Source organism: Neoarius graeffei, chromosome 8 (genome assembly GCF_027579695.1).
Source record: "Neoarius graeffei isolate fNeoGra1 chromosome 8, fNeoGra1.pri, whole genome shotgun sequence".
Taxonomy (NCBI): Eukaryota; Metazoa; Chordata; class Actinopteri; order Siluriformes; family Ariidae; genus Neoarius; species Neoarius graeffei.
The window spans coordinates 86,434,825-86,452,197 of NC_083576.1; the positions used below are offsets into that span (position 1 = coordinate 86,434,825).

The 17,373-nt window shown below is 44.1% G+C and overlaps 1 protein-coding gene across 1 annotated transcript in view; it reads right to left on the reverse strand.

Moving 5' to 3' along the window:
• tmtc3 (transmembrane O-mannosyltransferase targeting cadherins 3) overlaps positions 1-17,373 on the reverse strand; it is a 177,777-nt gene that overhangs the window by 61,168 nt on the left and 99,236 nt on the right. The window contains exon 7 of the mRNA XM_060928418.1: positions 14,325-14,577. Coding sequence (XP_060784401.1) covers positions 14,325-14,577 — 253 coding nt within the window. The remainder of the gene's footprint in view (positions 1-14,324; positions 14,578-17,373) is intronic.

Below are 17,373 nucleotides of genomic sequence, written 5' to 3' on the forward strand. Positions count from 1 at the left end.
AACAAGTCACAGAAATAAGTGCCAGAACAAAGCAATCCAAAAAATAAGCAAAGTGACTTAATATTCAGGAGAAAAAAGTAAGGTTCTTGAAAAAAGCCAGATATGACCTCACATTACATTGGCTCAACAACAGATGGCACGTTTCCTTTGCCAGTCATACAACTCCAACCCACATTTTCACAAACCCATGCCTATGGCATTAGCCTACTGTACAGCATACATCAGTAAAATCCAACCCATTTTATTCCCTCCCAACCATATCACACAGGAATATGATGAATGGGAAGACAAACCGACTTCAGCTCCATTTTACTTGTCGAAGCTAGACACCTTTTAACTTTCACTAGCTTGTCGACATTGGGGGACAGGTTCTGGGCCGTGGCTATTGATGTTTTTCACCCACGTGACCAAGTCATGTGATGCATCGTTAGGCTGCCATTTTGGACGTCACGGCTCGAGTCGGTTTGAATGCGAGGAAGGCGACAAACGAAAAACATAAAAGAAAAAGGAGCGAGATGCAGAAAACACCTTCACTATCCAGCGACGTAGGGCATTTACAGGGCGAGCAGAGGGAGAGGTATTTGCAAAAATCGAGGTTAGCAGGCTTAGAGAACGACGTTTACCTGCTTTCACCAGGATTGTTCACTGACGTACGGAAGTACACCAAGCCCTCGTCTTTACTTGACTTCGGCCCACATGATCTGTATACCTATGTCGTTAAAAACCCATCGCCATACACAGGTATTGATCTGAAAGCGTATACGAGTTTGGATGCCTACAAATATTTTGTGTCAGGCTGGGTAACATGCCTACATCAGCGGGTCGTCCCTGGAGCCGGTGGTCGCCATCTTATTACAGCTAAGGTTTGTTCACATTTTCATTTACTTTCGGTCCTCAGGATAAACAAAATGTTATTAAATGTCATTGAAATAACTTCTTAGTCTGTTAAGACATGGCCCGTTATAAATTTGCTGTTACCAGGCAATGACCAAGAACTGTATTATTAGGGTCGGTGTCTGTGTTGTAGCAGTGTACTAGCAGCTAGCTGTTAGCACTAGCTAATGTCAACAACATAGTAGCTGGTATGTTACTGTAGCAATGTTTACGTTTAGTCATTTGGATGACTGTTAAAACCTTTCAGCCTCAAGTTTTTCCTTTACTGTATTTACTAGTTTACTGTAAGTATGATCCGGCAGCTATTTACACCGGATCCAGTGTAAATAGCTGCCGGAGCACGCTCCGGCTTGCTCCCCCTCAAATTAAGCAGCGCGCTCCGGCTTGCTCCCGGGAGCAAGCCGGAGCGTGCTGCTTAATTTGAGGGGGAGCAAGCCGGAGCGTGCTCCGGAACCTCGGCCGGAGCACTCCGGGAGCAAGCCGGAGCGTGCTGCTTAATTTGAGGGGGAGCAAGCCGGAGCGCGCTCCGGCAGCTATTTACACTGGATCCGGTGTAAATAGCTGCCGGATCATAATTACAGTAAACTAGTAAATACAGTAAAGGAAAAACTTGAGACTGAAAGGTTTTAACAGTCATCCAAATGACTGAACGTAAACATTGCTACAGTAAAATACTAGCTACTATGTTGTTGACATTAGCTAGCTTGACCTTCAAAATGGCGGACCCCGGGGCGTCACGTGACCCTGTGACGTCAGGTGAAAAACCTCAATTTTCATAACGTCATTGAGATGTTCGTGTGTCAGGCGATTACGCAGTTTCGATTTATTAATATTCATCACAGAAAAGGCCTGCTCACATAAACATGTTGTCCCGAACATACACAATATTTTGCCTGCAAATGCCGTCATAACTGGGTACTCTGGTGGCAAGTATTTGTAGAATGATTCGATTGCAACAGATGTGTACTCATCCTTCAACGGCACGCAACACTGTAGTTCAATCACTTCCATTTGCATCACCTCTGGCGCCTCGGAAGCGTCCGTCGTGAATGGAGAGCGAAAAAGTGCAAAGTCCTTTTTCAGCACACGCGCTGCAGCAGCTGAGGCGGGCAGCAGCAAAAGACAAACTGAAATAATTCCACGAAAATTGAATAAAAATAAAACGTCAGATTGAATTTTTTTAAAGGAAAAACCGTTAGATGAAAGTTTATTTTATTACATTTTTTAATTAAAAAATGGCTCTCCCATATCAACCACGGGCCGGATGTGATGTCCAATCGGGCCACTTCCGGCCCGCGGGCCGTAACCATGGCATCCCTGTCGTAAACACTACGGTGAAATTATAGATGTTGGCACCTGTGCTGCGAGTTTATTGCAGCTTCAAGCCAATTACATCTAATCAAAGGTCACAAACACTGGCTTATTTGGGGTGAGAAAGCTCAAACTGTGCTTTGAAGGTAACAGCAAGATTTTAAAGCCTCATAAGGCTCATGGTGCAAGGTAAAAATAAATAAATAAATAAATAGACGGAATTATTTTGCCCCCCTTTTTTTTTTTTTTTTTAAAACACACACACACTAGTAAGAGTCCTTACTAGAACTAGAAATTATGACCACATCACCCGTCTTATCCACACCGCATTGGCTCCAGGGTGTCTGCAGGCTTGAACAAGTTCAATTTAAGACTTTTTAAGACCTTTTTAAGACCATAACAGGTTAAATTTATTAATTTTAGACTTATGCCGCACAAAAAAAAATAAAGAAAATTGGGAGAGCCTGAATTACTTTCGAAATAAAATTTATCATCATTCACCAATGAACTCATTACATCCCCAGGGTGTGCTCTTGCATTAATGAGGAACTAAGACTACGTTCAGACTGCACCCTGAAACGACCCATATCCGATTTTTTTGCCCATATGCGACCTGTATCCGATTTGTTATTGACAATCTGAACGACACAGATCCGATTTTTTCACATGCGACCCAGGCCGCTTGGATATGTGGTCCTAATTCCGATGCATATCCGTTATTTTCACACGCGACTGCAGTCTGACCGGACAGGTCGCATTCATGCCACCTACACGTCATCAACAAGAGACAAACGTCACTATTCTGCGTTGGCTAATCCCACCTCTTTGGTGGAAAACAACATTTGTACAGTTTTCAGAATTTAAATAGACTTTTATAGAATTGATCAAGCTAATGGTGGATTTGGTAGGGACCTGGATGTTGATCTGTTAGCCTGATTAAATAAAACAGTTTCTATAACTGATTTATAACTTAAACCATCCTGTATTACAAGATAAGATTGTTCTGGAAATTTCCAGTAATTTGACACCTTCGGCCTCATTAGTCTGCTGTTAATCAGATTATTGTGCGAGTTCCACCGCCGCCGCCGCCACAAAAACCACATGGCCAGGTCTCGCCTCGTCTCCATAGCAAACTGCACCGGTGTTTCTGCACCTTGAGCCAGCGCTGAGAGAAGTTGCAGAATTCAGCTGGCTATAAACAAACAATCTAAATAAATATTTATAAAAATGTAGAAAAAGTTTATTAATATGACGAAATAAATATGTGCAAATTATTAAGCCTGAATTAAGAGTTTGGTAATACAGCGGCCGCATCCCAAATGACCGCCTACTGAAGCTCGAGTGCACTATATAGAGTTTAAAAATCCATTACTTCCTAGTAACATGTAGTGCACTTATATAGAAATTACAGAGACATTTAGGAGTCAACCCTCGTTACCAGGCTACACGTTTTCATTTCAGTTCAGAAACAAAAACACACACGAGACCTCACACTTTAACACTAACCAGATAATTTAAAAAAAAAAAAAATCATTAAACTTGAAGAGTGCGCTTTTTTTTTGTTTACGTATTACGTAGATGTGCTTATTACGTGTCAATTTGCGCATGCGGGACACTTTTGGGTCATTTTCCGTTCATATTGGAGATCGCATACAAGTCTCATATAATTGGTAATGTGAACGGCCTAACAAAAAAATCGGATTTCACAACAAATCGGATATGGGTCGTTTCAGGTTGCAGCCTGAACGTAGTGTAAGTTGCGGGATGTCTTTGGCTCCACTGCAAATCACTTGAGGATGAGGCGTTCGATTCTGTACGGTTTGCGTGTTGTAGCGTTACAGTTTGCACGGAGTTCGCTGATACACCGTCTCGAGATGTGCTTGGACCTGACAACGGTGAACAAAATTGAGTGACGGCATGCGATTGTTGCAGACTTTTATGGGCAGCCTGGTGCTTCTCCGCTTTCGCGTGCGATTCCGGTGCCGAGTTTGAGTGTTCTTTTGCACAATGTGCAGTACGCCTCAAACGGATTGTTTGGTACACGTTTTAACCAGTCTACGAAATCATTGCGTTCAAGCCAGCAGTCGTTAAACTTGCATTTGCCCATTTTGCGACAAACCGTGACAATAGGGCTGTGCGATATGGGAAAAAATGAATATCCCAATACATTTTCTCCATTTCATGATATACGATATATTTAAATCTCCTCTAAAGGACCCCATGAAATCTAACTTTTACTCTTTACTGTTTTCACTACAATACCTGCAGATTAAATAACATTCTTGGTTAACTTTACAGGTGGTTTTCAACAACACATTTTAAATTGTCATGTTGGTGATTAATCACAATTGAATTGAAATAAGACTCTTTTTATTCAACAAAGATGTGGCACAAACTGCAAAAACAATCTTGAAAATTGCAACAAAGGGGCAACACAATACAGAGCTGCTCAAATCAATAAAGTGCAGCTCAACACTGAAAAAGACATTTAGCCTAAATAAGAAAAGTGCTCTTTCATTAAATTATTTAAAAAAAAATAGATCTCCAAGCTATTAACCTGACTACTGAGAACCACTGGAACATTCACAATAGAGCGAGAGATTGAGGGAGAGAAGAGAGAGATCTGCAAAACATCATTTTCCTCTTTGCACACTTTTGAACTGAGTGTTTTCTGGCTCTGCCTCTCAGATGTGTAGAATTCCGGTATTGCCTTCTCTGTAAAATGTCTGCGACCAGGCAACTCATATTTGGGATCGGAGTGTGTTTAGTCATTTTTGGAAGCCTGTTTTTTTCCACTATACTAACTGGGATCATGTCTTCGGCAATGACGTTAGTGATCGCATCCGTTATAGCTCTCCATCTCTGACTCGTTTTCTCATATGGGGTGGCTTTGGAGAACGAGGCCGCTATGGTCATTTGTTTAGCTCGTGGGGGGGGGTTTTAGCTCGTGGGCAAGTAGTTCGGAGTTTAAGAGACTCTTCATACTGTACCAGCTGAGTTTTCAGGTGATGGAACACATTTGTCGTGCTGCTGCCTTTCGTGATTACAGGTTTTTTTTTTTTGCACACTTTACAAACTGGCATTTGCTGTTCCACGTCCTCCTCGCGATATCCAAAAAATGGCAGATGACTGACCCCTTACTAGTTCTTTTAGGAACCAATTCGTCCGCTTCCATTTTTAATTTGTTGCTGAAATTGACAGAGCTTACACGGTAGCCTACGCAACACCAGCAATTGCACGAACTGAATCAGCGCTGTAAACCGGAACCAGGAAATCTTCCCGCCGGCAGTGTTGCCACATACTGCTGACGTTTTCCAGCCCAAAATATGTTCAAAACCCGCTAAAACGCACTTAAAACCGCCCAATCTGGCAACACAACCGAAACTAGAAAATCTTCCCGGAAGTTCCTCTCAGCACCTAGATGCTAACCAACACCAATCCCGGGTGACATCTAGGTGCTGAAAGGAACTTCCGGGAAGATTTTCTACATGCAGAATAATTCTGCACGTAACCTAGGTCTTAAATTACCCAAATGAGATTTTAGACCAACAGTGCAAAATATCTCTGTATTTTAGACTTTTTTAGGCCTAAAATTGAAAATGTGTAATTTTAGACTTTTTTAGACTCCGCAGACACCCTGTGGCTCCCAATTAAATTTCGTATTGATTATAAAATACTACTATTGACCTTTAAAAGCACTGAATGGTCTCGCACCACAGTACCTGAGTGAACTTCTGCTCCTCTATGACCCGCCACGCCTACTTAGATCAAAAGGTGCAGGCTATCTGCTGGTAACTCGTATAGTGAAGGCTACATCAGGGGGCGGAGCCTTTTCTTACAAAGCTCCACAGTTATGGAACAGCCTTCCAAGTAGTGTTCGGGAATCAGACACAGTCTCAGTGTTTAAGTCTCGGCTGAAAACATATCTGTTTAGTCAAGCCTTGTGTTAATGGTGTTTATGAGGTAAAGGAGTAGATCTGGAGGATCCTCAGACAGAGTGTTTTGGTAAACTGGGATGTATGGATGCTGTCAGTCCCCACTCGCTTGCTCACTCGAGTTTGTTGATGGTGTAGTGGCTGCTGCTTTATGTCCCGGGGCTCCCTCATGCCTGTGTTACCTTCTGGCTCTCCCCTTTTAGTTATGCTGTCATAGTTAGTTGCCGGATTCCCTGCTTGCACTCGGTGCAATATGTATACTGTTCCTACTTATTCAGGTGACACTGGGTATTCCTAACAACCTGCGTTTTCTCTACCGCCCCCAATCTGTCCCTCTGAGTTACATGTCAATCCTGAGATCGAGATGCTGAACCTCTTCTGCTCCTCGGACCTGCCTGATCCATCCTGGTGCCCTACTTCTGGTTGGAGTCTCATCACATCGCTCCTGTGGAGGACGGCCCCATATGGACAGTTGAAAGTCACACCTGGAGGACGCTCTGGACTCTTACAGTAATGCTTTTATGGCTGAGGACTACAGTTGACTTGCTAACTTTAGGACTGCAGTTGTCATGAACAGTTTTGCACTCCAGTTTCCATCAATGAAGAGTTTATAACATCAACGAAACTGACTTCATGTTAAAACTGTTAATGTTATAGTCAGGCTGTCTGTTGTTGCCCAAATGAGGATGGGTTCCCTTTTGAGTCTGGTTCCTCTCGAGGTTTCTTCCTCGTGTCGTCTGAGGGAGTTTTTCCTTGCCACCGTCGCCACGGGTTTGCTCATTGGGGATAGATTAGGGATAAAATTGGCTCATGTCTTGGGTCATTCAGATTCTGTAAAGCAGCTTTGGGACAATGTCTATTGTTAAAAGCGCTATACAAACAAACTTGACACACACCCCTGTGTTGAACATTTTCCTCAGGCTCTGACAGGACAACATATATCCAGTGTTTATTCAAGAAGAAGCCAAGCCAAGAAACTTTTGTTTGTCACACGTACACTCAAGCACAGACCGTGAAATTCGAACAATGAGCTCTCAGAGCAGTAGGCAGCTATGCTCCAGCACCCAAGGGGCAGTTGGGGGTTAGGTGCCCTTGCTCAAGGGCACTTCAGCCCAACCTCAGCCCAAGGCCGCCCCATCTGAACCTAACCACTTATCTTTGGAGCACCCGGAGGAAACCCACGCAGACACCGGGAGAACATGCAAGCAGCCCCCGTTGGCCACTGGGCTTGAACCCAGAACCCTTTTGCTATAAGACTACACCACCGTGCCACCACATCCACTGGATATGAGCAATCGCACAATCTGATTGGCTACTTTACTACTAGGCTATCAGCTCATATACCGTGAGTCAGGAAAAACAAAATGGCAGAGCGTGTTGCTGAACCAACCGAGGACGAAATAAAAACTAATCGAAAACAAAACCTCAAAAAATACAAACAAATATGGAACGAAAGTATTTGATGGTAAGAACGTATCTTTTTTTTAATTCATTTTTTACGAATTATCACCACCACATTTTTCACAAATTGCTCCTGTCGTTTCGCCGGTTTGTTTACATTCTAAGCGGAAATTATTTTGTCGGACGTTTTGTATAAGGTTTTTATTTATCGAATTTGCAAAAAATAAAAATGCTCCGTTTCTCAAAATCCAGTGAATGTGGATAGAATAAAACCGTTATTCCACTCAATCTCATCGCACATGGATTATAGCCAACTCAGTTAAATAAAAAAAAACCACCACCACATCTCATCAGCACTTAGTGTTTTTGTGGAACAGTCCGCCATCTCGTCACATCGTGATTATCAATTTTCTTCCACTCTTCCTCACAAAAGTGTTCCAGATCTTTCACACTGCCAGCAAATGTCCTGTGAACAGCCCTGGGCCATTCCAAAATCCTGAGCGCCGCCTTCTTCTTCTGAAGCCGTTCCTTTATTGACTTTTGGTCGTTATCATGCTGGAAAGTTTTGCTCATCTTCAACAGGCTTTGTGCCAAAACAGATAGGTATTTGGAGATATCCGTGCTTTTTTTCTTCCATCTTGAACAGAGCCCCAGTCATCCCAGGTGAAGATAAGCAGCTCCACAGTACGATGCTGCCATCACCACGGGTATGATGCTCTTTGAAACAAGATAAGTCATCTTGTTTCTAAATCAAAGAGATATTTTCGAAAGGAAAAAAGAAGATACTTTGATCCATCGGACCATTCCACATTTTGTCAGTAAGAGCTTCCGTCCTTGCGAGGTAGTGACCAGGACTCACCCAGATGGTTCTGAAGCTCCTTCCATGTTGCTGTAGGTCTCCCAGCAGCCTCCCTGATACCTTTTCATCTTGTTCTTTTGTCAGTTTTAGAGTTTCCTGTTCTTGGTGCCCCATTTTCTCTACTTGTTCATGACGGCCTTTACGGTGTTCCATGCAGGGAACATCTCATGCTTTGGAAGAAGTTCTTGTGGGATCCCGTACAAGCCATGAAGACCACAGTCAGTTGAAACCAAGAGGTCAATAAAATTAAACGGATGGTAATGAGTTTGGTTGTGGATGTTTAATTCTGAGCAGTCACACGCCCTGTTAGAAAAGGGTGTGCACACTTATACAAATCAGGTTATTCAGCTACCAAGTTTGTTTTTTTTCCCGTAAAGCACTTCCATTTTTCTTCACAAGAATTCTGTTGGTTGCAAAATCACATCAAAGGTGGGAAACGATCTGGCATGATTTATCCTCTTTTTTTCTTTAAATACATCATGAAAACATGCAATTTTATCTAGTGTATCTAGTGTGTGGGCGTTTTATGTCCCGTATATATATATATATATATATATATATATATATATATATATATATACACATATATATATGTGTGTGTGTGTGTGTGTGTGTGTGTGTGTGTGTGTGTGTGTGTGTGAGAGAGAGAGAGAGAGAGAGGTTGAATGACCGCTGAAGGCGTTTGTGTTGTGGATGTTTAATCCCAAGAGATTTTTGCCGTTCCTGACTCCTCTGAAGTTTCCGGACTCTCTCCGTTTTATAAGGGAGTTCATCTTCACCTTCTCGCTTTAAACGAATATTGTTTAGCCACGAAGTCAGAGTTTTAAATCTATAATTGGGTAAAATAGCAGGGAGTGTTCGGAATACCGATACAGAATATTGATTTACCGAGTCCTGAATTGTGCCGAATGCTGATGTGTATAAAATGCTGAACTGTACAGATATATTAATGCTTGGTATATTAAAGTCTAAGGAATTCCGAAGTGTCCGGAATACTGAAATGTGAGGAATAGAGAAGTGTATGGAATAATGACGTGTCTGGAATACTGAATTTTATTGGCTGCCGAAGCGTACGGAATACCAAAGTGTTTGGAATATTGAAGTGTACGGAATACTAATGTTTCTGCATCACTGAAGATTACAGATGTACTTTACAGCCTTTAATACTGACGGATACGGAATACTGAAGTGTACTGAATAACGTGTACGGAATACTCAGATTTTCTGCTGTATTGTCCAAATAACGACCAGAATTCTGAAACCAGCTTCCTCTGCCAGAAATTGTGGGGAAATCTGGAAGTCTGGAAAATGGGAGATTCTCTCAAATCTCAATCAATTCAGCACACTCCTGAAATCCCATCATGCACTACAGCAGGTAGCAGTCTAGCCTCAGGAGATGCTGAAAGCTTAATGTGCACTTTGTAGGGAGTAGGGAATAGGGAACATGGGTGAAACCTGCTGCTAAAACCTTTCAGTACATTTCTTCAGTAAAAATATCTGGGTTACTGAATACATTTTCAGATGTAACAGACAGTACTTTCTCTCTCTCTCCCCCCGTTTGTCTGTCTCTCTCTTCCCCTCTCCACCTTTCTCCCCCTCTGTCTCTCTCTCCCCCTTTCTTTTGGTGTCTGTCTCTCCCCCTCTGTCTGTCTTTCTCTACCCCCTTTCTTTCTGTCTCCCTCTTCCCCTTTCTCCCCCTCTGTCTCTCTCTCTCCCCCTTCTTTCAGTGTCTGTCTCTCCCCCTCTCCATCTTCTCTCTCTTCCCCCCTCTGTCTGTCTGTCTCTCTCTCTACCCCCTTTCTTTGTCTTTCTGACTGTCTCTCTCTCTCTGTGTTTGTCTGTTTCTCTCTCCCCCTTTCTTTTGGTGTCTGTCTCTCCCCCCTTTCTTTCTGTGTCTTTCTGTCTCCCTCTTCCCCTCTCCACCTTTCTCCCCCTCTGTCTCTCTCTCCCCCTTCTTTCAGTGTCTGTCTCTCCCCCTCTCCATCTTCTCTCTCTTCCCCCTCTGTCTGTCTGTCTCTCTCTCTACCCCCTTTCTTTGTCTTTGTCTGTTTCTCTCTCTCCCTGTCTCTCTCTCCCCCTTTCTTTCGGTGTCCGTCTCTCCCCCTCCCCCTCTCTACCTTTCTCGGTGTCTCTCTCCCCCTCCGTCTGTCCATCTCTCTCTCCCCCTTTCTCTGTCTGTCTCTCTCCCTCTCCCCGTCTGTCTGTCCATCTCCCCATCTGTCTCCCCCTCTCTCTCCGTGTCTGTCTGTCTCCCTCTCCCCATCAGTCTGTCTCTCTCCCCCTTTCTCTCTGTGTCTGTCTCTCTCCCCCCGTCTGTCTGTCTGTCTCTCTCTCTCATATTTGTATATCATCACACTGTTTCAGAGTTCACCATCTCTGCAGCTTTCGAGCGGACGCGTCTTACACGCTGTATTCCTCTCGTCGAGTATTAGGGTCAAGAGAAATTGCTTTTGAGCCTAGCGATTTAGGAGAAGCGGCGGTCCTAAATCAAATCAGGGATTAGCCAAAGATATAGCTCTTTCAAGTGCAATAGGTCACACACAGCCTGAGCGGTGTCGAGCGGTGCACTAAAATGCTCTCATTGTTCCTGTTCAGACAGGACCGCGCCGTGCTCGATGCTAATCGCTTGTAAATTTGTGCCGCTTAGTCTGAAACCTGCGCCATGAGAACAATTATAAAAAGAACTCTCCGAATACCTCTAACCAGAGTAAACGATTAAGGCCTTTCACAGGTTGAAACCTGCATTTTGATTTATTTGGCTGGAATTAACCTGCTGCAGAAACTGCAGAGAACAGAACAGAACAGAACGCACTCGTATCTCAGGGCAGAGATGATAAATGGAATTAAAAATGACTTATATATTGGTTTTTATTCACAACACACCACCTTCTCTGGCGCTTAACTCCTTTCGATAAATATCTCACTTTAATACGGCTGTCTGATGTTCCAATCCAACGCTCATATTTTACCCTTTTGGCACAATTGTTGTGTTCTCTCACAAAATTTATACCTTTACTGAACTAGAACTATCGGAGAGGATATTTGAACGTCTTACATTTTCATTTCCAACAACCAGGTTGTTCATCTCAGCAGAGACAGTCTGGGGGGGGGCAAAGAGTTTGAAGTCTGTGCCAAGCCAAATGTCAAAACTAAAATTGTCCTTGGGAAGAATGGCTTGAGAAACGGGTCTGTGTGCGAAAGGTTTTGTGATTTCATCCTCGTCCTGCTGTAGTAAAAACCTTCTCGCCAAAACAAATATGGCGTTAAAAAGAAGACCATGGTGTCAATCAAAGCCTTTGAATTACTTCTCAAACTGTGTGCTGTATCGCTGGCAGACATTTTATACAATTAACAGCAGCCAACTGGATATGGTTGTGTGTCCAGGGTCCTAACACTGGGAATGTTCAGAAGAAGAGCGAACCCAGAGCCAGTCTAAACAGATTCGCTTCCTTATGCAACTTATCGAAGGCTTAATAACAGTATGGACAATGGCGAACTTTGGCACGTCGTCCATGAACGCTGATTTGTGGTCTTGCTGTGTCAGATATCCTGCAGGGGCTGGAAGTTCACCAGAGACACCAACATAATGGATTGCTTAAAATGTTTTTGCATGAGAACTCATCAGAAAGTTGAACTTATCCTTTTTTTTTTTGGTCCTTGTAAACACGCATGAGAAGCACTGACATTCTGAACTTCTGCAGGAACTATCAGGGGTCAAGTATGGAGCCAGGAAACTAAACTTTTATGACAAAAAGGGAAGGGGAGAATGAAGGGGGAAAAAATAAACACGCGGACACAACCAATAAAGCCCTTCCTGGTTGGATGCATGAAGAGAAACTGTGTTTGCTTTCCAACAGATTCGAAACAACGTGGAACCGGCTCGTGAAACCTGGAGCGAGTTTCAAAAGAGCCGGCATGCATGCAGGAGGAACTGTCCAGGAGAACTCATTCTGGAAGCAAGATACAGTTGGAAGATCTGGAAGTCGCATCTCCAGCCAAGCGTCTCTTTGGAATAGACTGAAGTATCTGTTTCACTGAGCACTGAATACCTTCGGCAGGGGAGCAGTAACATCTACTGCTGCATGACCTTATCGTTTACTAGCTAACTCACCAGGACAGGAAAATCCTCATCATCTTGGATAAAAAGACGAGAAGGTCTGATTATCTAGCTTTATGCTATCCATATTGACTGGATATGAGCAATCGTGCCCTGCGATTGGCTACTCTACAGCTAGCTCATACTTGCCCCTTTTCCACCAAAGCAGTTCCAGGGCTGGTTCGGGGCCAGTGCTTAGTTTGGAACCGGGTTTTCTGTTTCCACTGACAAAGAACTGGCTCTGGGGCCAGAAAAACCGGTTCCAGGCTAGCACCAACTCTCTGCTGGGCCAGAGGAAAGAACCGCTTACGTCAGCGGGGGGCGGAGTTGTTAAGACCAACAACAATAACAAGACCGCGAAAGATCGCCATTTTTAAGCGACGAGAAGCAGCAGCTGTACAAACGTGGAGTCATCCATTATTATTATTGTTGTTGTTGCTGCTGCTGCTTCTTCCGTGTTGTTTTTGCTTCGATATTCGCACCAAGGTTTATGCAAACGTAGCGACGTAACTGACGTATACAGCGACGTAATGACGTGGCTTCCCTTAGCACCACGAGCTATGGAAAAGCAAACTGGTTCTCAGCTGGCTCGCAAGTTGAACGAGTTGTGAACCATCACTGGAACCAGCCCTGGAACTGATTTGGTGGAAAAGGGGTAACTGCGAGTCAAAGTCAAAGTCCCTTCCCACGTCATGTGGTGCATAGGGTGGCACCGATCCCCGTTTCCGTAGCCCTCGGCCTCTCGCCTATTACATAGCTAGGGTTACAGTGAGGGGCGGGTCCTCTGGTAACCGCAAGAGTTTGACTCCCCACTCACACCTGTAGAGCCCAGGCCTAGAAATTCATATATTTTTTCACCAGCCAGCCGGACTAGTTCCCTTCCAAAGTAACTCGCCAAACAGAAAATCAACTCGCCAAAATTTGTTCATGTATGAATTTTACTTCTGTCAAAAATAACACAAAAGAGAGTAGTTGGAGTATGTGGATAGAATAAAACAGTCGTTCCACTCAAATCTCGTCGTACACGGCTTATAGACAACTCAGCGCGACGTGCCTCGTCGGCTATCAGCTCACGTACGACTCGATTTCGTGGAATAACTTAATTGTAAGGTGAATTATTACCAGAACGTCAAGGATCTCCACGACAAACTGTTTACAACAGGAAAAATCAACAAAAGGACTAAATTTTGTTCCCCGAGCGTGGATCGACCCAAAACACCGATCAGAACTGAATTCGGATGATAAATGAGAGGAGATACAATTCTATTCAGAAGAAAACATGTTAAGTTGACCTGATGACTCATTTGTTCGCAAAAAATTCATCTGAACATCGACCGAGTGTTGTACAGAAAGTCGAGTTCTTTCAAATAAAACAATCAGAACTGAAATCCAGTGAGAAAATACACAAATTGTTTACAAGAAGAAAAATCAACAAACAAACGACCAAGTTTTGTTCCTCGAGGGAAGATCGACCCAAAACATCGATCAGAACTGGAATCGGATGGGAAATCAGAGAGGAGATACAATTCTAGTGAAAAGTCTGAAAATCGTTAATTTGGCCTGATTACGAACTCGTTAGCAAAAAATTTGCAAAACAACGGCCGAGTTTTGTGCGGAGTGACGAGTTCTTTCAAAACAAAACACTCGGAATGGAAACCCGTGGAGAGCTGACGAGGAGATATGATTTAAGTGAATCGTGGATGACGGACACCTGACGGACAGATGAGCTAATAAGTGAAGCGAGGTTATTATTAGCGTGTACGCACAAACGATGTAAAGATCAGGTGACAATGACGTGTCATGGGGGACATTTTTAAATCTGCCTCACCATGAGGATGGTCTTGGCGGAGCTGTGGGCCTGGCGCAGGCTGTGATAGGCCAGGAGGCCCAGCAGCACGTAGAAGGCCAGGGTTGCCAGATTGCGCGGGTCGAGTAGAGATTCCACCAGAGGAATGGTGCCCATGGTCCAGTCACAGCACAGCTCTGACGGGTTGAGCAGGAGCCAGCCGTTCACAGGAAGCAGGTAGTTGAAGGTGAGCTGCCGGGCTGGTGTGGAGCTGACGGCTGCTGGGTTATCAAACCTACACACACACACACACACACACACACACACACACCTCAGACACTTTTGCTCAACAGAATCCTGATCTGCTGACTAAAGCTACAGTCACACTACAGCTCGCGATGAAAACGAGGCGTTCTGCTGGCGATGCATAGTGATCTCCAGGTGAGCTAAACGTTGCAGTGAATACCTGACCATCATGCCACGCTCGCTCACAAGACCCAGTCGTTATTCGTCCTGAAAACACCTGATGCTGATTCGAGCACAATCAGCACGCGCATACAAGGACGCCGTTTTCACAGAGACTTTGCGAAGTCTTATCATAAATCACCGCCACGTTTATGACTCCGCTTTCAGTTTCATTTGTCGAAATATCACACCTGCTAATTAACACACACACTCTTCCTGCACTTGCATTCGTCTACCGCCGTGTACCTGACAGAATACTTCACAAAGTCTCTGTGAAAATGGCATCCTTCTATAAGCATGCCGACTGCGCTCAAATCAGCGTCGGGTCTTTTATTCGCATCTTATCGCCGTCATCTGCTTATGCTGTGCGATAATATTACCATCCGGTACAATATCCTTTTAATTTGCAAGTTTTTAAGTCTCCCTGTGATGACCTGGCGACTTGTCCAGGGTGTACCCCGCCTCTCGCCCATAGTCAGCTGGGATAGGCTCCAGCTTGCCTGCGACCCTGTAGAAGGATAAAGCGGCTAGAGATAATGAGATGAGATGAGTTTTTAAGTCTCACTCTTATACTGTTGTGTACAATCATGGTCATAGCCCGTGTTTTTGGTTACTTTACACACACACACACACACACACACCATCCTCATTATTTATGCTATGCTGTGGAATAACATTCACTACCTGGTGCAATATTCCATTTCTATTTCACGTGTGTGTATTTTATTAGTGTGATATTCTACTTCAGTTGAACTAGAGCGGCGGCTGCAATTATCAACAGTCCATAATTAATTAATTATCGACACCTTTTCAGACTTACCAATAAAAAATTTTACCAAGCTCAGTTTCAGTTCCAACAGTTGTTATTATTGGTTAATCAATCAACCGGAAGACTGCCACACCTCACCCTTTGATCTTATCGTCTGATGGTTACCGGAGATGGAAATTTTTTCAACATGATCAGCAATCTGAGGAAAATCTGAGAATCACATGAAGTGTCGATAATAGTGATCACTTTCACTGGTGTCCACCATTATCGACACCCTGTGGAATTAAGGGACATTTACAACTGTTATGGATCGATCTTTGTGTAACATTGCTGAAGTAGATGAAGTACTTAAAAAAAAAAAAGTGCTGTGACACTTTTTTTTTTCTGATTCATAACAGAATGGAATGTTTATACGTAGAGTATTTGGAATCCTATTGCAATAAATAGAATTAGACCAGAATTAAATTCCTAACATAAAAAAATTACATGCTTGAAATATTCAGATTTTTCTATTTCATTCAGAAAACGCTGGTTACGAATGTAACTGTGGTTCTATGACTAAGTGGAAGACCGCCAGGGCGGTGCTGAAAGCACTAGTGGAAGGATCTTGGCATCCGCGCGTTTCGAGAATCGCATACAAAAGTTGTCATCTCATGACGTATGACGTGCCTGCCTATATAAGGCAACATCCCACGTCATTTGTCCTCAAGATCGTTCTCGTGCAATCCGAGTGACCAAAGACCCTGGGGGTCTTCCACTTGTCATAGAATCACGGTTACATTCGTAACCAGCGTTCTATTTCCTTCACTCCAGACCGCCAGGACGGTGCTGAAAGCACTAGTGGAAGATGAATACCAACCCAGTCACGAGGAATTCAGAAGAGCATCACCACCTTCCGGAAGAACAGCTGCACACAGCAATGGCATGGACGCAACATTTAGCCTGTAGTACCGGGCAAATGTACATGCATTGGACCAAGTTGCAGCAGCACAAATGTCAGAGTGGTACGCCCCGGAGAGCTGCCCATGATGTTGCCTGAGCACGCGTTGAATGGCAGCGGACAGGAGAGGGCACAGTATGTCCCATAGATTCATAGGCATGGGTGATTGCCTCTACAACCCAACGGGAGAGCCGCTGCTTGGACAGAGGCCTTCCTCTTGGAGCACCACCAAAAACAAACAAACAGTTGATCTGTCGTACGAAAGGCTGCCGTCCTATCAAAATAAAACCTCAGAGCCCTGACAGGGCACAACTCTGCACGCAAGTCCGTCCTGTCCACCGGTATAGCAGTCAGCAAAATCGGCTGGTTGCTAAACTGGGGAGATAAGACTTTCGGGAGGAAAGCTGGGTTAGGCCACAATGAAACACTGTCAAACATAGGGCCCCAACGAAGACAAACAGTACTCACTGAGAGGGCATGTAGCTCAGTCACACACCGGGCTGTTGTGATGGCAAGGAGAAAAGCCGTTTTAACAGATAGCCACTTAATGTCAGCTGCTGACAGGGGCTCATAAGGAGGCAAGCAAAGGGATTCGAGCACAGTGTTCAGATCCCATGACGGACTCCGCACAAAATGAGGAGGATTAAGACGAAATGCCCCTCTCAAAAAGGCTACCACCAGCTGGTGGGACCCAAGTGAAACACCTCCAACCTCTGAACGGTGGGCTGTTAGTGCTGCAACATACACCTTAAGTGTAGATGCAGCCCTGCCAAGCTCTAAAAGGTGCTGCAGGAAATCTAAAGTCTGTGGAACAGAGCAGCTTAGGGGGTCGATGTTGCGTTCCGCACACCAATCACAGAACACCTTCCACTTGCCTGCATACAAGCGTCGGGTAGATTCTGCATGGTGTTCCTGGT